The following is a 23707-nucleotide window of genomic DNA, read 5'->3' as shown; positions in this document are numbered from 1 at the left end:
AGTCAAATGGTTAGGTTGTCTGCTATTCATGTCTGCTTGATTTATCAGCGGTTCGAGTCACGTTTTCAACAGCCTCTATTGTGACTCTCACAAATTCTCGGCGATGCGATTCCAGATGGCGACGTCATTGATTCATTTTAGCTTAACAAATGAGTGGAAGTTATAAAAACCTTCAGTGAAAACTACTCATCACTGTCCCGTTCAAAGAATACAGGGATCCGTGTTGTCAAATGGAAGAATGGCTCTCGTTAAGGCTGAAAGCTGCTGCCTGTGACTTATGGGACGTCGATGAAATGAATGTGGTGATCACAGTTAGCATCACAGGCACTAGATCTCCACAGACAGATGAGCTCTCTCCGACAGTCACTTTTGTGGAGGGTTTCTGAGTTTCATATGTATTCCTGTTGAGTTATTATTTATTGATCGGTTGTTAATTATTCTTTATTAATGAGCTGTAGTGTGGCATTTAGACAGTATGTCTGTGTGTGCTTGACCTCATTTGCAGGATCATATGCGTGTGTCACCTGAAGCGGTGCACCGGGACGTCTGAGCATCCACTCATGTTTGAGTCATTTGATTTCCCTCCCTGCAGCTAAATGTGTCCTTTTCCATTCAGTTTGATTGTTGTTTTAATGAAAAAATTATTTGTCACACTTGACGTTTTGTTTATGCACCTATGATCTGGTATTATGTTCTGATACTATAACAGCAATCAGACATTCTGTCATTTTGTCTGTCAGTTTGTCTATCAGTCTGTCTGCCTTTCTATTTATTTTTCTGTCTGTCTGTCTGTCTGTTTGTATGTCTGTCTGTCTGTCTATCTATCTATCCTAAGTGAAATCACAGTTGCTTTGTATAAAATTTGACTGCTAAATGAATACATACACACAATACTTACAAACATAAATTCATACACATACAAACTAGGGGTGTCAAAACTAAGTGTTTCTTTGATTCACTGCGATGCGGACAATTTGTATCATTTTAGCGATACAGTAGATCATTACTGGTTACATACTGACATCATTTATCTCATATACAATATATTGCGGTAACTTACTATGGAGAGGTTGGCGAGCATGTGTAATTAAAACACTCCTTCTAAATAAAAATGTGGAAGCTCTGCACAATTCATTGCGAGTGTTAGCTGGACAGTCTTTCACTGACACTGAAATTACAGCAGAAGCCCTGTTTCACAGCGATTAATGAAATGAAAGTAAGTTCCATATTTCTCTCTCTCTCTCTCTCTCTCTCTCTCTCTCACTGTGGCCCTTTGAACTGTTGGTGTGACTTTTCCTCTCCTCTTGGCTGTTACAGCGATACTTCTGGATACAGGCACGAGAGCCTGTCGGCAGAGCGAGTTTTTTTTTTTTTTTTCTTGGATCAGCTGTGATCACCACTGGTGTTAATCAGTGTCATTTATTTGTGAATAGCACCAGAGAGTTAGAGCCAATCGCAGCCCTTTCTGTTGAGCGTGTGGCCAATCATAAGGGTGTAAGAACTCGCTTGACAAAAATGTATAACAAATAATATATAAATATAAAAATATTTATACATTTTATACAAGAATTGTTGTGCTGTGAAGTAATATATAAAATTGTGTATGGAAAGCATCATTAATGCACCATGAAACACTGAGATTTTGAATTGAACCAGATCAATGGCATGATAACCGTAACCTAACCGAACCGAACTGTGAGACCAGTGTACTGTAAGTTCACACCTCTAATACATACTGTAAATACATAGCAGTGTGACATAAAATCTGACTGATTGCAATAAAGTAATAAATAAATTGTAAAATAAAGTGACACTTTAGTTTATTTAGTAAATATAATAAAGCTAGTGCTAAATAATATAGTTAAACTAAACCAAATAATATAACCCAGAGGCTTTACTACCCTCCTGTTATTAAGATATTGGCTGTTAAGTACTTATAATTTGTACATATTCTGCATGATCCTATTCTACATCCCTATAATACAAGCTTATTATCAATATATTTATTATTTTTATATCAACAATTTATTTCTACTGAAACAATCATTTCAGTATATATGCAAACATTCTTTTCTAATCAAAGGTTTAGCATTATTCCTTTAACAAGAACATAAAATGAAAGTTTTCTAAGCCTTACAACATGACTTGATGATTCTAACACAACCTAATTCTTAACCTAACTATTGTCTTAATAACTAATAAGATGCAGCAGATTGAGAGTTTATTGAGGCCAAAGGGCTAGTTATTAGTTTATTACTAGCAATAATTTTACATTGAAGTGTGAACACGACATAAAATGTTTAAAGTTACTTTGTTACAAAACCAATGTCTTTACATTATATAAAGTTATGATGTTAAGATATTCAATTCAAATAATATAATTTTATTATTTTTTTATAATTATTTATTTATTATTTAATAGGCCCAAGTCTATTCATCATTTAGTTTTGAACAACACCACTCGCAGACCATTCTTCATTGGCCTGTATTTATTTTTATTTTTTTATGTACATGAGTGCCGCTAAGGTGTCAGAAAGTTGGTGCCATAAAATTAATCTGCTGTGTCTTTGATATTACATAATTAAAAAGACTTGGCTGATGGCTTTTTATTTGCATGTTGTTGTTTTAATGTAACTATTAACTACTATTTTTATTCTATAGGTTATGGATGAAATATGGTAATTGTAGCTTAATAAAAATATTTAAATATAAATGATTGTCCCATGACCCCCTGGGTGGTGCCAACCCCCACTTTGGGAACCATGCGCTATACACAAAACTCTTTTTTTTTCTATGTGTAAGTATAAATATATAATCTTTTACAACAACAAAAACAACAACAAAAAATCAATTGTTATTAAGCAATCTGTTGCCTGAGGGTTTGGTACAGTACAAGTAATGGCAAATACAATTTGGTTTTGAATTCATTCAGGTCAAGTCGACTTCACAGTTTCACAAACTCTCTGCTATGAATAACTTGCATGTGTGGTGCCTGCCTTTTTGAGCGGCTGCTACTTTTATTTTTAAGGCTTTTAACCCCTTTTTTTGTCGTGTTTTGCTTTATATGTTTTTGTCCTCTTAGGCTTCATGGACTCGACCTGAGAAGCACAAGGTAGGGCAGCTGAACACGTAGCCAGGATGTTCACTAATCCTAGAGAAGCCCTTTATCACTGCAGAACATCAAGTGTTGGCTCTCTTTTACCCTCAAAACCCTGTAGATACACACACCTACACACACATCTGATAAAGAAATTGGCATCCCTAGTCTGCAGTGACTGTCATGTTATTCAGTCTTTTATAAGCATCACTGCAAACTATTTTCGTGGATAATTTGAAACTGTAATCAGAAATGGTGAAGATTCTATTTAGGTCTTTTCACTTTTTCCTTCTAAGCACTTCTAAGACCTTCTTTTTCTTCACAAATTCCCCTTGGGAAAATGTTCCTCCAGGGACTGAGGAAGAATATAAATAGAGGGTGTTTCAGGGGTTGAAACATGCCAGGTACTTCTTTAGAGAATGAGCCAACCCTCAGTGTTCTCCCATAGACTCAGACAGGGGAATGTAGCGGCACTAAAAGAGACACTAACAAATGTAACCAACTCCAGATTCAGACAGCGCACGCTTCTGTTAACATAAATATACTAACCCTCACTGGATAAACTCACATGCCACATGTCAGACATGATTACAATAACTTTGACTCAATGTGAAACTCATTGTATTTCTGTAAGATGCCGCATTAAACAGAACTTTTAATGATAAATCTATAGGATGTACCTGTATTGTATCCACTAGGAGTTGATTAAATTGGGGGGATTGGGTTATATAGCAGACTGTGAGCAGAGCTTAAAGATGGCCATATGGTGTTTTGTAATGTTTTGCTTTTTCTTTAGTGTGTGTTTGTGCTTATGGATCACAGATGGGACTTAATATATTGTGTATGCATCCAATTAAAATGTATAAAAGTAATTGCATATGCTACTGGCAATGGGTGAAATCCAGCATTCTATAGACATGTATATAATGCCTACAATCGAACATCAAAGTATGAAATGATTGTTACTATACATTGGCATTCTATACATAAGCATTCTATAGTAGTATTACAACTATGTAACTGGCTTGCCCCTGCCATTTTTCCCACCACTGATGTTGGCGGTGGTGCTTGGGTCATTGTTTGATGAGGTTGATCGAAGCACTTAAGTGTTGAACATTATTGTAAGACAGCATATTGTCGGTACAAGGTTTCCCTACCATTATCACAGACAATATTGCCATAATTCTTCACATGACCTCTGTAGAATTCAAAATGTCATTCTAATCTTGCCTGCTGCAACAAGTAGCTCATTCCAGTTGTGTTCTGCTTGTTTACTTTCCAAGTGTTATTCTAGTCTTACCTACTGTTACAAAATAGTTCAATGCCAGTTCTGCTGTGTGTTTTTTCCCATAAGAGCATCTTATTTTAAAGCTTCCGCTTTAAAATACGTAATGATCAATAAAGGCTTTTGTTGTGCTCTTCAGATGCCTAATTTGATACTTGTCATTCTATATAATGTCTAGGAAAAGTATGCAAAATCTTTAAAAAACAAAATGATATTTCATACTTTGCCTAAAACCATCAGACATTTTATACATATCCAAGGCATTCGAGGCAGTCCTAGGCATTCTATCCTGGGATTTTACACACTGCCGGTAACATATATACATAGAAAGTATACACTCTAAAACTGCCTGTGTTTTAACCGAAATTTGTGTAAAATATATAACAACCAAAGCGTTGGTTAAAATGTAGATAACGCTATAGGTTAAGAACAAATTCTTCATGTTCTCCTAATTCTACCTAAATCTATTACTACCTTATTATCTGATAATAAGCAGCAAATTAGGAGTTTATTTTTCAAAGCAAAAATCATAGTTTTTTATTAATACCGAGAATTGTTCCTTAAAAGAATGTGTCACTAAAATAAGATGAAAAAAAATGAAACCCAGCATTTGTCATGCGTTTTAAATGCATATAAAGAGTCCAGATGAACTTACTTAAAAATTACATGTTGCATTTTGAAACATTAACACAATGCCACCAAAATGCCCCTTTTCAGTGAATATCAGCTGTTACCATCAGGAAAAAGACTGAGAATGCCAATGTGTAAAACTAATAGACTGAAGCTTTCGTTTGTTCCTATACCTCCATAAAACTGTTGAACTCTACCAATAACACTGCTCCTGAAGTACGCTAGCACTTGACTGGGTTCTGTGTTTTATATATTTATATTTATATACGGTCTTATTCTGTAAACAATGTATGTTCTTAACTGTTTGTTCTTAATTGTTTTGTTTTATTTATTTTTACTGTCTGTTTAGACAATGTTGTAGCACCTTTTATGCCCAAGACAAATTTCCTCTCGGGGACAAATAAAGTTAAACCTAAACCTAAAAGTCATCACACAAAACATAGAACAAAGCTTAAATAAATTAAAGTGTTGTCATGTGATGATGTGTTGTAATGTTGCTATTTATTTTTTTAAATGGTTACAATTAATAAATAAATATTCAAAATAAATCTTAGACCTGCAAAATGTTTTGCTCAAGACATGCTTACAAAATTTATCCACTTGTCTATTGACATTGTAGGTCATACCAGGGATTTTATTTAACTTTACACATGGCTAAATTAAATTCAGTTTATCTTTGAGTGCCTAATCATGTTATACTCAATTCAGTAATTTACAGGATGACCATTGGATTCACTTTTTACTACACCAGAAATAGGTAGCAACTAGGTTCAACAACAACTTTAATTTTATCCAGCTATTGCTTGCCATTATCTAAAAGCCTGTGTACTGCAGGGAAATACATGTGACTACACTGTAGGTTACAAACACTTTTTTAGAAATACACACTGAACAACCATTCATAATTAGACCAGGAACTTGCGCTAAGAAGAAAGCAAATAGGTTAATTTTAATTTCATGTTGACTTTAACTGTAGACTCTCAGTATGAGCACATGATTCCATGCTTGGCACAAAAATGTTAGACTCCTTTTTTTTTCTTGCTTTATTCAGCTGTCAGAGACAGAATTCATTTCATGATTAAGAATGATTCAGATGCATATGGATTGTGTGGGAAGGTCTGTTTATCTGATCTGCTGAGATGAAAGGCCACAGTTATGGGATTGCCCACACATCACTTCATGTTCTTAATCCTCAGGAGTCTAGATAAAAAGCATGATGCTTCTGTAAATGTGTGACAATCAAAGACAAGAAAGTGACTGCATCAAGTTTTGCAGTATAATTATCAGTCTAAATTAGCGAGTTAGTACTTAGAACAACATATTGTGTTTAATATAGTGAATAGATTGTTGTTTTTTAAGTGCTGACATGTATTGCGTGTGTGTTATTTAAAGTTCACTTGCTACAACGCTACACGCATGAATAGTCAAAGGCATTTCTTGTTCAAAATACCCATCATGCTGAGATGTTAATATAAGCATTGTTAGTTATGTGTTTAGTGAATGCAAATAAGTGGTGAGGAGAAAAAAGTGAATGTGTGATGTGTCAGAAAAGATATTTATATGACTGGAAATGTGACCTACCTCTGTCTATTATGTGTTTATTCTTAATCAAAGACAAATATTAAGAGGAAAAGAAAACCACTCACTGATCGCAGCGGGACGACTTTAGTGGCTTTAATAAACCCTTTACAATCAAGGTTAAATCTAAAAGGAAACTTTGCAGCTAATTTTAATTACTAGCTTGATTTTTAGATATTAAATGGATACAGTGTGCATGCAGGATTATGCAAGATGTTCAACAGAAAGTATTGAAAAGACCTCATGCTGCTGCTTTAATTAAATTTGTAGAAAGTGTAATACATATTTTTTCAGGATTATAAAATAATAATTCATAAAAAATAGAACCCTTTCAATAATAATAATAATAATAATAATAATAATAATAATAATAAATTAGTATAATTAATTACATTTTTATATCTTGTTGTTGTTGTTGTTGTTGTTGTTGTTGTTGTTATTGTTATTATTGTTATTATTATTCATTAATAATTGATGATGATGTGTATTATTATTATTATTATTATTATTATTATTATTATTATTATTATTATTAATAATAATAATAAATTATCATTATTATTATTATTATATTATTAGTATTGTTATTAGTATTATCATCATCATCATCATCATCATCATCGCTATTATTTTTATTATTATTATTATATTAATACTATTATTATTATTATTATTATTGTTTTATTATTATTAATATTATTATTATTATTATTATTATTATGTTGCTATTTTTCAAATTAATTATAAATATTGTATTCCTATTATTATCATTATCATTATTATTGTTGTTATTATTATTTATTAATTTATTATTATTATTATTATTTTATTATTATTATTAATATTCTGTTTATTTACAAGTATGACTTTCAGAAAATTTCTAGCTACATTTATAATGGTCAGAATACAAAATAATAATAATAATAAAAATAATAATAATAATAATAATAATATAAATTTTATACTATGCAAACAATTTGTTTATTACACTTCAATTTTAATAAATACAACATTGATTTTATTTTTCCTGATCAGTAATTTCAATATTTGTAAAGGCTTCAATCAAATTCATTCATAAAATTGGTTTCATTCAGATGCTTTTCATATTTATGTCATACATAGTAGTATGTATTCAGGCAAACCAAAGTATATGTATGTATTATGTTAATTTAGAAATGCATTGAATATTAATGCGATCAGCCTAGTTCAGCAGTATATTAGATTAAGTATAAAATCATTTGCAAATCTTTACATAATTCATATATGTATATTTAGCATGCACTTTTATAGAAACACACAACTATAGATCAGAAACCGGAAAAAACGGATCATTTTCAAGTGGTCTCCTAAGTTTTTCTTTAAGTGTATATATCATGTGGACCATAATATGAAGAATCAATCATTTTACTGCCACTGATATCTGCAATTCTGATATGGTGTCAGCCCTCGGTTAATATATAGCTTCCTCTTCTCTGATTGTCAGATTGTTCGTACAACAGTATACTGTATGACCTTGACTAAATTCAATTAGCATTCTTTCTTGCAATCTCGCTTGCTCACTGTCTAGACTTTTACTGCTGCAGACCACCTGAGGGCAACTATATTTCTCAACACTTCTTGCATCAGTCCAAGCGAGGCCATCTTTATCAAAAATCCAGACTGATTCTCCTCTGCACTGCGATCCTTCTTGTTGCCACTCCTCCAGTTTCTTGTTAGCGTGAAATGTGAAGTGCAGGACACCGTTTGACTCGCCTTTCTCACAGAGTGTCGGCGACATTTTTTTCTCGTGTTGCCTCTTCTTTGTCAGTTTAGTCATTCAGTTTGATTTTCTCCCAAGACAAAAGGAGAAGGAAAAAAGCCAGGCAAAAGTCCTTGAATGTGAGCTCTGATTTTCTTGCTTGTCTGGTCTTGCAACAGAAATGAATAGAGCTTCCAGCATCTTTTAATAGTTGAGATAAGGGCCTATGACCTGAACATTTTAGAGCCCAATAAAGTCAAATGTCTTCTGTTTTCTTTTTTTTTTTTCTTTTTTGTAATTCAGTTTTTTATTTCCGAAAGTGAGAATATACAATTTTTACAATCAGATAACAAAATACTTTTAACAGATATAACCCCCCCCCCCCCCCCACCCCATTATACACACATCTGGAAACACAGAATAACTATAGTTTAGACCAAGCTGTTAGATAATTTCCATTAAGTTGTCATCCGTAGCATCAGATGAGGGTTAAGTGTCCAAGATTTCTTTGACGTTGCATATGTAGATTTTCCATGCCGTAAGAATGTCCACTTTGGCATGGTTGATCCGTGCTGATGACAGTTCCAGATACAGTATTTCCAATAATGAATGTAACCAGTGCTTAACTGAGAGATCATGAGGAGGTTTCCACCTTTGTACCAACATTTTCTTTGTAGCAGTTGAAGTTCTGTTTTCTTTTAAAGAAGTATCCCTAAATCACCGTAAAGGACACAGTAGACAACCCACTGGATCATGTAATTCGCCAGTTAGGCTAAGTTCACACTGTGAAGCTAACTACTCAAATCTGATTTTTTCCCAGATGGATTTTTTTGCATGGCTGTTCACACTGTTCTCATTTGCAGTGTGAACAGATCCTTTTCCTAAACTGACCCGCATGTGCACACGTGTATACTGTATAAGTAAGCACGTTGTCAGATCAAAGATTACTACTCTTTTCACAGACAACAAAGGTGCATTTCATGGGTTGTTCTGCTACTACTAATGTGTATTTCGGCATTTAAGACATAAAATAAGTCTCTTGTGTTAGAAAACACTGATGATTTGTGATTTATGACAATGGTGGTGCGTGGCGCTCTGGCCACCAGTGTTGTGAACTCTTTGAGGGTTAATGAGCAGCCGCAGACTGAACTATAGGCGGAGTTGGTTTATCTCCATTTGCGGAGTTAATTAATTTTACTTCATTATAAACAGCAGACACGTGCAGAAGGGGGGTTTGGGTGCTAGAGCACCTGACTTTTTTTCTCTCAGAGAGAAAGTTCCCCTCCTTTGCACAAGGATCCCCTATCCGCAACACCCACGATGCTCTTCAGCTTCGCGATCAACACGTGCCTCAATAGTTAATCAGATTAGTTAATAAGCACCAGTTTTGCCTTCAATTGTTTTTTTTTTTTTCAACATTCTGTGGTACAATAATCGCCATTCTACTATGCTGCTGAGTAGATGATGTTTACATCACAGAATGATGACGCATGTCGCTCGAAGATTATGTAAAGTCACATAAAAATCTGACATAAACGTTCACAATGCGGTCGCATTGCAAAACATCAGATCTGTGTCTGATTTAAGACTACATATGAAAGTGGCACATATCTGACCTGAAAAGATCAGATTCCATGCAGTTTAGACTGTTCACACTGTCATCACCTGAGTCACTTGAGGGGGGAAAAATCTGATTCGGGCCACATTTGCCTGCAGTGTGAACATAGCCTTAGAAAACTTTATAGTGCTTTATAACACCACAATTCTGAACAAAAATCTGTTTTATATCTAGCATGTTTTCAGTTGTGTAGTAACCAAAACTTGTCATAATGTGCAATATTTAATGCATGCAAGAATCGCTGGTCTCACTCTCTCAATGGGTTTCTCCTAAAGCGACTGCTTAGTGGTTGGTCGGCAGGTGCATTAATTACACTCATTACTAAGCCATACTTATTTCAGATCAAATATTCAAAGTAGCATGGTAAACAATATAAGGCACGAGTCACAGGTTGTCATTGTTCAAAAATGAACCAATGTGATGTGAATACAAAACCAACTTCACCCAAGTAAAGCAAGCTAGATGGAATAGCACTATTTACTGATGTTTTGATGTTAAACAAAAAAATATATATATAAATACATTATCGATGCTGTAAAAGCACCTTACGAAATTGAGAACAGTAACATCAATTTTTCATTGGCAGATTTCATTGGCTAGCTCATATGAATTTGTAAAAATTTCATTCATACAATTTAATACAATTTGCTCATCCACCAATAACCGTTGGGTTAAGGGGTGAGGTTTGGTGCTATGTCATTTTCCATTTTTCAATTTCCATTTCATACCACTGAACTTGTATGAATTTGTTCCAATTAGCTATAACAAAATGACAAAATGTAAAATATGTACAATTCCTCCTGAGACCAGGCAAAAATATCTGTATGTTTAATTTAAATTTGGCAGAAATGTCATTAGCAGTTTACAGAATAAAACAGAAATGGCATTTTACTCAAACACTAAAAACTATAAATGGTAAATTCACAGAGAATTAGAATTTTCACGTGGTCTCTTAAAAGTTTTTCTTACTTTGTCTCTTCATTGTCAGCTCAGTCATTTAAAATGATTTTTCATTTAATAATAAAGAGAAATGTAACGTCTGCCAAGCAAAACACCTTGAATGTGAGCTCTGATTTTCTTAGTTGTCTAGTCTTTCAGCTGAAATGAATGGAGCTTCCAGTGTTCTCTAATAGTTGAGATTAGGGCCCAAGATTTTAAAATTCAGAGCCAAGTAAAGGCCCAATTGTAAGTTTAAGCACTGGTATTGTGTTTTCTAAAAACGAGCATAAACATTTCTGAAAACATGCTATTATTTCTTTGTTAATAATAAAATAAATCTCTAAATTACCAATGCTATCTCACAGCAATTTGTAACTTTTTGATTTAGTGGCTAATTCATATTTGTAAAATATCTTTTATACAATTTAGTACGATTTGCTCAATTCCAAATGACGTTTGGCTTAAGGGTTGCTATGCCTTTTCATTTCCTTATGACTGGAAACGAATGACTAGACGAATTAGCCACTAAACTGTCAAAATATAAAATATGCATGCTTCCTTGTGAGATCAGGCTGAAATTTCTGTATTTTTATTTTAAATTTGAAATGTCATTAGTAGTTTACAGCATAAAACAAAAAATAACATTTTACTCTATTTACTCTATAAACTATTACCGATAAATTCACATGGCCTCTTGAAAGTTTTTCTTACTATGTCTCTTCATAGTCAGCTCAGTCATTACATGGTTTTCTTATATTAAAGCGAAACAAAACATCTTCCAAGCAATAGACCTTGAACGTGCTGTCTGCTCTTTAAGCATAAATGAATGGAGTTTCCAGTGTTCTTTATTAGGTGTGATAAGGCCACATGATTGCATTTCAGAGCTAAACGTAACCCCAAACATCTTCTGTTTTCTACTAAGGTTGACATCCAGCGAAAAGCCACAGACTGATTTGCTGGAAGCGTTCAAGGTTAACATTCAAAGCAATCGTGAAGGTTTATATGCAACCAGCCCTACAGTACGTACACACATAAAACAGGAAAGACGCTCTATATGCGGCTTACTGTCAATTACTATGCAACAGTAGGGGAGTCTCTCAACAGCCCTGCATACTAACAGCCCTCTGAAACGTGAGGCACAAGCAGGATGGAATTTATGGTCGAGACCCTGGTTGTTACTTAAAGCACTCAATCCCTCAGATCGTGACTAAGCCACCACACCTTAAATCAAGTTTGTGAATTGATTGGATTTCAGCACCGCGTGCACTCCATTCCGCTCCGCAGTCAAATTTCTCACTGACCATTGAACAGGCACTTTATAAATGAAGTGCCACTGCAGGTTTCAGAAACATCTTATTTTCCGGCTGTCTGTGGTGCTGATGAAAGGTGCACGTTAATGTGCGTGTATTTGCGGTGGCTTCGCTTAAAGAAAAATGAGAATCATACACTGAGCTGTTTGCGTTGAGTTATTCGATGCTCGAAACAGCATCGCAGCATGTACATCCAATAAACAGCGCATGTAAAACAAAGTATGGTCTGCTAAGCATGAAAAAAAAAATGAAGAGCGCATCCAGAATCTCTAAGGGTTATTTTAGTCATTCCTCTGCATCCGATACTGGTTATGAATGTCAATAACGCTTACTGTTAATAATTGAGTGGTTGACAGCTGCACCTTTCTCCCTAAATGTCCTGTGGATAATGAATGGGATTGGATACCTGTGTGATTATCGTGGCTGGTTGATGGTTAGAGTTTGTTAGCCGAGAAATATGGTGTCAGCTGGCATGACTAATAAATCGATTTAAACGTGTCATGGAAAAGGCTGCACTCTCTGATTAACATGGGTCACATTATGCTAGTCAGATGCGCTCAAGTCAATTAGTGCTCTTGTAAATTACATGAGTGTCATTAAGCGGTGGATTTCCATTTGATTTCTTCTTTTGAAGGGAAGGAAGTCTTGTGTGTTTGCAGAGAGTAACCGCATAATCTGATCGAGGAAGTTTTAATCTTTTTTTAAAAGGCCTTGATTAATTAAATAAGTTCAAACGTAATTTAAACATGAGTTAAAAAGTAGTTTTGCATTCTAATGTGCTCCCTTTTCATTGTTTGTTTGGTATTTTGTTATGTTATCTGTGCTTGATTGATGTGTAATGGTCTTCTGTTTTTCTATAATTGCTCATCATCATATTTACACAGACATCGATTTTTGATTAGCTTAATCCGACTAAAGTCATAATCGAACTAAACAGAAATCGAAATAGGACATGTGGAGTATGCTGATTTTAGTCACATTATTGAATACTGTACAGACATATAAACACAGCAATCAACTTACTTTCGTGTAGGGTTTATGCCACATTTTGCAACAGGATAGTATACATACACTGCTGTTTGACACTATTTTCTGCACCTACTGAGTCAGTGAAGCAGTTCATACTCGCTTCCAATATCTCGTTTATCACGGGATGGCATGCATAAAATGTTTATAAAAGAAAGTGAAAGTCCAAAACTGCAGTTAAAGTTGACAAATTAAAAATGAAACACCCAAAATTACATACAAATCTTGGGGAAATGTGGATAGCTTGGTGACACAATGAGGTAAATCGAATTATGTGCTAAAACATTTAAAATAGGATAATGAAAGGAACATTCAAAAAGCAACTCATGTAAACACCTTAATGTCTTATTCAGATTAAGGCAAATCATACGATTACTGATGTCCATGTAAACGTACTCAATGTCAGCTCCAAAACAGTAGACCAATCAGAAGAATTCAGAGGCAGGGCAAGCATTGCAAGCTTATCTTTAAAGTAGCAAGTTGGTATGAGAATTCTTTTATTTGACGGCAACATGGCAACACTGAGGCACTTTTTTTAAAACCATTCTTGCTAACTTGGCTTCCCCACATGAATAAAACACTATAGTAATTTTTAGCTAATATTATAGTGTTTATGATCTTATTCTTTGCGTATGAGCAGGCGCAGCCATTTGAATGTTTTTGGCTTGAGACTTTCGGTCTCAATTACTTCCAATTGATTTTTAGACGTTAAAAACAGCTCGTTCTGCTGCTTGATTTTGCAAACTGATATTTTCTTATTATATTATTCTGCTTGGTTTGTATATTCATAGACACATTTGTTTGTAGAGCAAGTAGTTTGACCATTTTCTACCATTTAATATTCCTAGTCATTTCTCCCATAGGCAACTAAATCAGAATTTGTAAAACAATTACAAAAACAAGCGTACTTCTGCATTTTAAAACAAGGTCAATAGTAAAATGTATTATTCTGTAGAATGTTTGACTCTGTTAGTAAATTCTACAGTGAACTGATAAACTGTAATAAATACTGTGCAATACTGTAGTTTTACTAAAGTAAAGTGTTGTGTATTGTCGGATAACTTAACCTATAATTGTAAATAGCTACAGTTTTGTGTCATTTGTTTATATTACTATGTCTGTTGTATTACTATAACAACAATAGAAATACTACAACAAATTATCACAACCTTTTCCTAGTTTCCAAGTCTTTCCTATTTATCCTATTTCCTTTTTATAAAGTTATTATGAAGCATGCTGGATTGTGTTTTTATTACTATTTGTAAGTGATTTGTCTCTTTATGTTTTTTTTTTTTTTTTGGATCATTAAATGTTACTAATCCTAATCTAATTGCCCCTGGTGGAATTAATAAAGTTGTTAAATTTAAACTTGAGCCAACAAGCTTCTAATTGGTTGTGACCGCTTACATGTGAAGAATAAGGTAAACAGTATTACTTCGTATGGGCCGCATTTTTAGATGCAAAGATACTTTCTGAGTAAATATTACATTATCAAACCTAATAATGGGTTTATTGTTAGTAATTTGTATTACTATTATAATTATTATTATTAGAATTATTAGAATTATTATTATTATTTCGAATTTTAATATTATTTCACCATATACATTTTATTTTTATTTTGTTTTATCAAATAAATCCAGCTTTGATAAGTGCAGAGCTTTACAAAAAATATAGAGATTGAGTATTTATGTTTATATTGTTGGCGAGGCAGTGGCGCAGTGGGTAGCAAGTTCGCCTCACAGCAAGAAGGTCGCTGGGTCGCTGGTTTGAACCTCGGCTCAGTTGGCGTTTTTGTGTGGAGTTTGCATGTTCTCCCTGCCTTCGCGTGGGTTTCCTCCAGGTGCTCTGGTTTTCCCCACAGTCCAAAGACATGTGGTACAGGTGAATTGGGTTGGCTAAATTGTCCGTAGTGTATGAGAGTGTGTGTGAATGTGTGTGTGGATGTTTCCCAGAGATGGGTTGCGGCTGGAAGGGCATCCACTGCGTAAAAACTTGCTGGACAAGTTGGCGGTTCATTCCGCTGTGGCAACCCCGGATTAAGAAAGGGACTAAGCCAACAAGAAAATGAATGAATGAATGTTTTATTGTTTGTTTTGGGGCAGGGCTACATTTCATTCGGTGGGTTGTGTCTGTACCTAGCTAAGCATTTACAATGACGCAGCTGTCAAAAATAAAGAAAAATGTGATGCTTTAGGGAAATAAAAATTGTAACATGAGCATAAAAGAAAAGATAAACGAATGTGTGGCATCTTAAGGCCATAGCTGCAACAAACTGCAAGCAAGTACGTCTAGATGGAAATACTCACCTCATTTTCTTAATTTACATTCGTGTGGAGTGTCAAATGAACTTTTAAAAAGTACAAATATGGTTTCTCAATTAGCATGAGGTCATGAAAAGCTGCGTGTTTAAGTATCAAAAGAAAGCTGTTTGCGGTTTTTCATGTCACATCACACTATGTGAAGTATTTCGTATGAGACAGACATGTGTAATCACTGGGTTAATGATGTGAATTTGCCTATTTCGGAAGCTAATCTCAAGAGTCCTTTGAAAACTACTGAAACTAGCAGGAAAGCCTTTGAAATGCAAACAACATAGAGCAGTGGTGAAGCGCATGCCAGTTTTTTCATTGTAACAGCTGGAAAAGGCATTGATTGGTGAATTCAAAGGCACTTCAACCGCAGGATCTCAGCTCTCTATAGTAACCCGAGATGGGCATCCGAGCGAAAGCAGTGCGAGTTAAGGAGAAATGCCGGTGTGCGGGATGAAGACGGGGAGTAAAACTGTTAGCAGATTGTCCCGGCTGTGCTGTTCAAACAGGCTTTAGGAGAAAAGGCTTTAAAGTGGCCCCTGCTGTGTGGTCCACTTCATTATTGATCCCTGCTTCACTGTCTCCCAAAATACCCCCATGAGCCCCAGACTGAGGCACAAATACGAAGAAATGCTGTCCGTCTTCCCTCTGACCTTGTGTGCTAGAATGATGTAAAAGAAAAAAAGTGAAACTGGATAGTTTTTCAGTTATGAGCTGAAGAAAGTCTTTATTTACTTGCTGTCTTGTTTTTAAACCAGTATGAATGACTAGATGTTCAGTCGTTCTTTTTGAGATGTTTATAATGAATCAGTAAATGAAGGATTAAGATTAGGTTCAATGCATTTTTGGTTTACTTTACTTAATATTTTTTATGCGGGGGAAACTTCGTCATTTTTGCACATGAAGCGTTTACAGGACTAAATGTCACAATGCAATGTCAGATTCATTTAAAGACTATGTGATGAAAATAGATTGCATTGTTAAAAAAAAAAAAACTAATCTGTTTATTAACTGTTGTCCATGGTTTGTGGTTTATGAGTGGTCTCTGTAAATGTCCACTCTTGAATTGCACTCAGCTCTTTACTGTTTTTGTACTGTAATTTACAAGACCAATGCATACAATATACAAAATACTAAAATGATTTAAAATGCCAATAAATGACACTTTGTTAATCTTTTAAATATCAAAAATTCCCATAAAGCAATTCAAATGTGTAAGGAAAGGAAAAATAAAAATGATAAGAAATTCAAAGTGTGATAGGAGATGACTCTCATCCTTTCAAGTCGTTTTTGTACTGTTGCCCTTCTGGAAAAAGTTTCAGAAGCATCAAATAGAATCTAAATATATCTATTCTAATATTGCTGCTGGATTGTGTTTTTATTTTTTTATATTGTTTGTAAGTGATTTGTATCTGTATGTCTTTGTTGCTTAATTGCCAAATTAAGGTTTCCCTGGTGGGATTAATAAGGTTGTTAAACCTTAAAGCTTACGTACACAAAAATACTGTTAAGCAGCTGATTCACTGGAATGAAACATAATGTGAGAGAACTGATTAAAAATAAGTTCACAGGCATCCTAAAAATTAAATGATCAAATATGATTTATATGCAAACTTTTTCTTCTTTTTTTTTCTTTTTTGGTGATGGCCAAAATATTTAGTATTTCAAATGTACATACAGCTGAAATCTGCATTATTACCCCCCTGAATTATTAGCCCCTCTGTTAATTTTTCCCCCCAATTACTGTTTAACGAAGAGAATAATTTTTTCAAAACATTTCTAAACATAATAGTTTTAATAACTCATTTCTTAAAACTGATTTATTTTATCTTTGCCATGATGACAATACATAATATTTTACTTGATACTTTCAAGACTCCTGTATACAACTTAAAGTGACATTTAAAGGCTTAACTTGGTTAACTTGGCAGGTAAGGGTAATTAGGCATGTTATTGTATAACGATGGTTTGTTCTTTAGACTATAAAAAAAAAAAAGCTTAAAGGGGCTTATAATTTTGACCTTAAAATGTTGTAAAACTTTTATTCTAGCCAAAATTAAAAAAATAAGACTTTCTCCAGAAGAAAAAAGTATTATCAGACATACTGTGATAATTTCCTTGCGCTGATAACCATCATTTCGGAAATATTTAAAAGAGAAAAAAAAAATTAAAGGGGGGCTAATAAGACTATTGTGGAGCTTTTGTGTCGTTTTGTTTTGCATTCAAGGTCTGGAAAGTACTTAAAAACAAACATAGCGTAGGTCCTTGAATGTGCTTAAAATCAATGAAAACAATTTTTTTTATGGTTTTATGTAAACAATTGTGATCAGTTGTCAAATATAGAACAAACTGATCAATTCCTAAATTAAAAATCTTAAATGTAAATCTTTTACAATGAAAACACTGAAAACTAATTTGCACTTTATCAATATTTCTGAAACCATATTTGAATATTGCCATTATTGAATTCAACAAATTTGACTAAAGATCTTTAAACGTGATTTTTTTATGATCAAAACATTTGAAAATCACTCTGACATTTTTTTTTTATGTAAATATTAAGTGTAAGTGAAATGTTAGGTGCAGTAAAGACATAGTGCTACATACATAATCCTGTAGTATGTATTTCAAAAGTGCTTGATTTAAAATTATAGGTGCTTTAAAAAGTCCTTCAATCTGCTGTTCATGAAAGTGTGGGAACCCTGGTTGTATTTTGTATATTAAAAAAAAGATAAATTATAACGATAAAAATGTCTGTTTTAAGCACTACCATTTCGGCTGAACGTCAAATAACTTACTCGAACTCCCCATATCAGAATCTCACTCTTCTTTCATCTTTCTTCTTTTCCAGAGTCTGGATGGTAACGTGGTTGTGCGCAGTGATGCCCGCGTGTCCTCTCTGACTCTGAAGTACGTTCAGTTCACGGACGCCGGCCAGTACCTTTGCACCGCACGCAACTCCATCGGTCAGGACATCCAGAGCATGTACCTGGAAGTGCGCTGTAAGCTAAACATTCAACTTGTCTCTTTGTCCTCTCTAGGTTATTCATGTTGTTGTGTTCAGGGCAAATGTGCCAAAACTCAATGAAGTGTTTCTCAGTATTTCTTCCGAGACTTTCTTGGTCTCTACTAACTGAAAACACTTTCATTACTTACTTCATTACGACTTTATTTTGGTGTTGCCTTTTAGACATTTTGTTGACTATGAGTTAGTTTGTAACTGCAGATTAATAAATTAGTAGTTCATTAAAATATACATAAGTAGACTGTCTGCTTAATAATAGCTACTAATGCTGTTTTGATAGTCTTCTAATTGATTTTGCAAGCTTTTAGACATTTGCATGTACATGTCAGGCCCATAGACAGCCTGGTGAAGGGGATGGTTCTTTTTTCTTTTTCAAAAGGTTGACTTTTTTTCAGTTATGCACCTATTTTCTATTTAAAATACTGAATTTAGGTGACATTTTAAGCAATATTTTATATGAATTAGATTGTCGGATGGTAATTATACCCAACAAAGTTTCCTAAATATTTAGAATAATTAAATATGACAAATATTTATTTTTTTAAAATACAAAATTATTGCTGTATATACTGTATCATTAGAAAAGTTTTAAAATTAAAAACTGTAGCCTATTGTAATTTATAAACAAATAACAAACTGGCCAGCACAATTAACTTTCCTTACACAGCCCATTTGAGTAATAAAACACAATAATAATAATAATAATAATAATAATAATATAATAATAATAATAATGATTTAGAACAACACAATATTTCTAGCAAATTTTGTAAAAAAAAATAAATAAATAAAAAAGTACATTTGAAAACTCATGGATAACAACAATAACCAAAGTAGTATTCAAACTGTTTTTATTACAGGTCGCTTTTGGTACTTCACACTTTTTATTGGTCATGTTTTCTTTCAAAAATATGGTCCAAGATTTAGAATTACTTGTCAAATATTTGTTAAATATTTCAAATATTTTCAAATATTTGTCAATTTTTTTCTGTATTTAAAAACAATACAGTAGGGAAAGATGACTTTGCTTATGTCCGATGTTTTCTTGCACAGCTGGATGTTGGACTCAGAATAGGACAAATGAGCTCATGTACAGTAGAATATAGGACAAATTCCGGAACTTTGTCAGTGAACACTCAACATAATGTCTAAAATATGATGTAACCAAATTATTATGCAGGTTAAGAAGATAAAACCAAATTATAAAAAAAAAATAATAGTCATCAGCATACTTTCCCAGTTAACTGATTTAATTAAGAATTGTGGACATTTCTTGTATTTTAGTTTTATTATGAATTTAAATATGCAACTATGGTGCACTGTAAAAAACAAAAAGTTAAGGTAACTCAAACCATTTGAGGAAACCGATTGCAACAAACCATTTAAGTTCAAAAACTAATCCTAATGAGTACTGTGAACTTACTCCATTTAAGTTGAAGTAATGAGGTATTTAATTAACTCATTACATTCAACGCTGAGTTCAAAACTTTTTTCAAATGAGTAGAATTAACTTTCAGTAATTTTTTAGTTAACTACACTCATTTCATTCAATAAAGTTGACTGTTGGGTTTTACAGTGTGTAATTTTATTAAATATGCACTATATTGCATACATTACTAGTACAAATTGAAATACTGGATTAATTCGGGTTATTTTTTATGTTGAGTCAAATTTTTTATTATTGTTTCTTAAAATACTGTGAAAAAAGTAAATTACACATTTTTAGTGTAATAAAATATTGCATAAATTTATGAAAATTATGCATGAACAAACTTCTGTTAAAGCCTTTAGAATACAGATATGAGTAAAACTATGACTTTTAGTTTAAGTGCTGCTGAAGTGGAGAAATAGCAATCGATTTGAGAAAACCACAGAATCTCAAAGGTGCATGAAAAACATTGTTTTTGCCTGCAGTGTCTTGCCTCATTTTTTAAAAGCAGACATCTATGGTCAGTTTTGACAGATTTGATTTACTAACTTTTTTTTGCATCCAACAATCAGTGATTTTCTCCTTAATTTCTTCAAGAAACTGATTTATGTATTTACTAGACATTTTTTTGGAAGGGATAGATGGTTTATGGCCTTTTTATATGTCAGTTTCAAACAAATAAACTCTCTTTCCAGCAAAAACCACAGTTCAAATCACAGAGCCATATACATTTTACAGCTTTCAGGATGATTTCCTACAGTCAGAGCTCTTCGTATGAAATGAAACACTGGCATCTTCGCGTTCTTAAAACTCAATTTTGAGAACAAACGCTTTTATTTGATCAGATTATGTTTACTGCAGTTGGCTGAGTGCATGTTTCTTTGTGCCGTTTGCCAGGTAGAGAATTACAGTAAAGCTGGCTTTAAAGTTATTTTCATCTGCTTGCACATTTCCCACAATCTAATTCAGAGAAGTAGGAGGGAGTGAAGCTTGAAGTGTAATGAAAGTCTAATTGGATTAATTTTTCTTGCCCCAAAAAGTCTTCTCCCATTCCTGAGATAGCATCACAATGTGCAATTGATAGAAATTGTGTGGAAATGCAGTTTGCTACAGCTTGGCTTGTGAGTAATCAGCTTCTTGGTTGAGTGCACGCAGCGTTTCGCAGTAATTAGTGATAAGAAAAGGTGCTTTGTCTGCTTCAAATGATCCTAGATGAGATTGTTCACTCCCATCGTAAGACACTTTTGCTCTCACTCTCTCTGCTTGCATAGGAAAAGCATGACTGATTTATTACGTAAAGGTCATTTAATTATTACATATTTAAAATTGATAGCTTACACATTGAAAACAAAATAAGTTGATTCGAATATTAACCCAAAAAAGTATACTTAACTGTGAATTAAATGTAATGATTTTAAACACCTAAATGCATGTTAATTGGCATTGATTTTTGAATGTTTTAGAGTTTAAATATAGATTAAATGCAATTAGATGAACCTAAGAGTCATTTTTGATCCACTTATGTTTACTTGTACTACTGCACTGCCTTATAATATGATTAGAGTGCACTTCAAAGTATGTTTACAGGCATTTAGTGTACTTTAATGCTGATTTAATTTACACGGTTATATTATAAAGTCTTTTCTGTCCTTTCAAGGGTAATCCATCAATCTACTGAAGTGTATCTTAAACAGGCTAATGTGTTTTCAGTAGATAGTGTAGTCTGGTTAAATTAAATGTATTTGTACTTAATTTAAATGCAAATTAATTAGGCAGTTTTAAAATATTTCATCTTTACAACACTATGTAAACATAGTAGAATCAAATACAAAACAATTCAAAATTATTCATTTTAAAGGGCATGGCAGTAATAAACATTAAAAGCCATTTTTTATAATCATTATTATGCTAGTTATTTATTGTGTTTAATGTTTTTTCTGACATTCTTGTTGATAAGCAAATAAGACATAGTCAATTTTAAATAGCTTTACATTGCTATTAGTGTGAAGTTTCTGTATTAGAACAATTACATTTCAAAGTTATATATGTAAGTTTACATTAAGAATGCATTAAGTAGAGACAATAAATAATGTGTTACAGGCTAAGCAAATTTTAAATAAATTAACAAATGTATTTTATTTTAGACAGCAAAGATTTACAACATACTATAGCACATCTATGGACAATGTACAGTTGAAGTCCGAATCATTAGCCCCCCTTCGAATCTTTTTTTCTTTTTTAAATATTTCCCAAATGATGTTAAACAGAGCAAGGATATTTTCACAGTATGTCTGATAATATTTTTTGTTCTAGAGAAATTCTTATTTGTTTTATTTAGGCTAGAGTAAAAACAGTTTATAATTTTTATGAAAACCATTTTAAGGTCAAAATTATTAGCCCCTTCAAGCAATTTTTTCCCAATTTTTATGAGAGCAGTGGGCATGATATAAATGTACCAAACCATTTTACATTAAAGTTGCCATGGGTAATTTTCTAATTTATTTCATCACTTGAAACATCAAAAAAACATAAACATTTATAACACAGTGGAGTTAAATCCTGAATATACGGGTCTAGCAGAATCTGCCTTTGCCTTTATTTGCTAACCAAAGTCTCTTCATTGTCCTCGATCCATTGAGTGACAGTATGTACATTTTGAACTAAATTACAGCATTTAAATTGAAACATTTAATTTGAGTTTTAAATTAGAATTTTTAATTTTTTGTAGCTTAACAATAAAACAAATAAAAGGTAACATTAAATTTAAAATTACATTATCTAAACCATCCCCATCCTTCTCCCTCTCAGATGGGTTGGTGGGCCAAATTAAAGTTTACCATGGGCCAACTTAGTTTGGGCATCTCTGACTTGGAGTATGTCAAGCTTTACAAAAAAAAAAAATATGATTTAAGGGTTAATTCACCAAAAAAGGATTATATGACATAGGTGTATATGAATTCTTCATTCAGTTGAATCCAGTATAGTGAATAAAGGTCTCCTGTGGCAAATTGATGCATTTTAGTAAATATAAATATATAAACAATATAAAATATATTTTACTGCCATAGATATATATACAGTGGTCTTACGCTTTAATGCAGTTCACCTTTCACGGCCTTGCAGTTTTGTGGATTTTTTTTTGTGCGATTTGACATGCTTTTTTTTTTTTTACAGCGCATTGTGTTCTGCGTCTAGATTAGATAGCGCATTTAGCAGTACATAATGCATCCAGCTTTCCAAATTTACAGAAATCTTTGATTGCTAGCGGTGTGACTCTGAAGTGCTGTACTGTATTTTTGCAAGTTTTCTCCCCAAGTTTCTAAGCAACTTTCTAAAATCTACAATGCTATATTTATAATAGCCTCTGCATATTATTTTGGGGAATGTGAAAATGTTACAATTGAACAGTTTAAAAGATTTAAAAAGAAATAATAAGAATAAGAAATACATTGTGGAAAGTCAAACTGATATATATAAACAAAACATTCTGCACCGCCAAAGGCATCTGTGGTAGCTCACAAAAAGCAAAGGATGGTCCTAACCTTTGCAAAAAAAAAAGTTTGACATGCTTCTGACATGCTAAAGCAAAGGAGAAATTACACAGCTGTAGGGTGCCATTACGGTCTAAATTAATATTTGGTGCATTACATTACATCTATCATAATTGTAAAAAATAAAGCTGACTACTTCTCGGATTTCATCTATTGTGGGTTATTTTTA

At 33.2% G+C, this 23707-nt stretch overlaps 1 protein-coding gene across 14 annotated transcripts in view; it reads left to right on the top strand.

Annotated features, from left to right (window-relative positions):
• ncam1a (neural cell adhesion molecule 1a) overlaps positions 1–23707 on the top strand; it is a 414266-nt gene that overhangs the window by 299842 nt on the left and 90717 nt on the right. For 8 of the 14 annotated variants that reach the window (XM_073934239.1, XM_005161138.5, XM_068215775.1 and 5 more), the window contains exons 9-10: positions 3083–3112; positions 18385–18535. In XM_073934239.1, the coding sequence (XP_073790340.1) occupies positions 3083–3112; positions 18385–18535 (181 nt within the window). The remainder of the gene's footprint in view (positions 1–3082; positions 3113–18384; positions 18536–23707) is intronic. The other 6 variants (XM_005161139.5, XM_068215774.1, NM_131202.2 and 3 more) reach the window with 1 other exon arrangement.

The sequence above is a fragment of the Danio rerio genome, chromosome 21 (assembly GCF_049306965.1).
Source record: "Danio rerio strain Tuebingen ecotype United States chromosome 21, GRCz12tu, whole genome shotgun sequence".
Classification (NCBI taxonomy): Eukaryota; Metazoa; Chordata; class Actinopteri; order Cypriniformes; family Danionidae; genus Danio; species Danio rerio.
The sequence above is the reverse complement of the archived record's forward strand: the minus strand, read 5'-3'. Positions and strand labels throughout refer to the sequence as shown.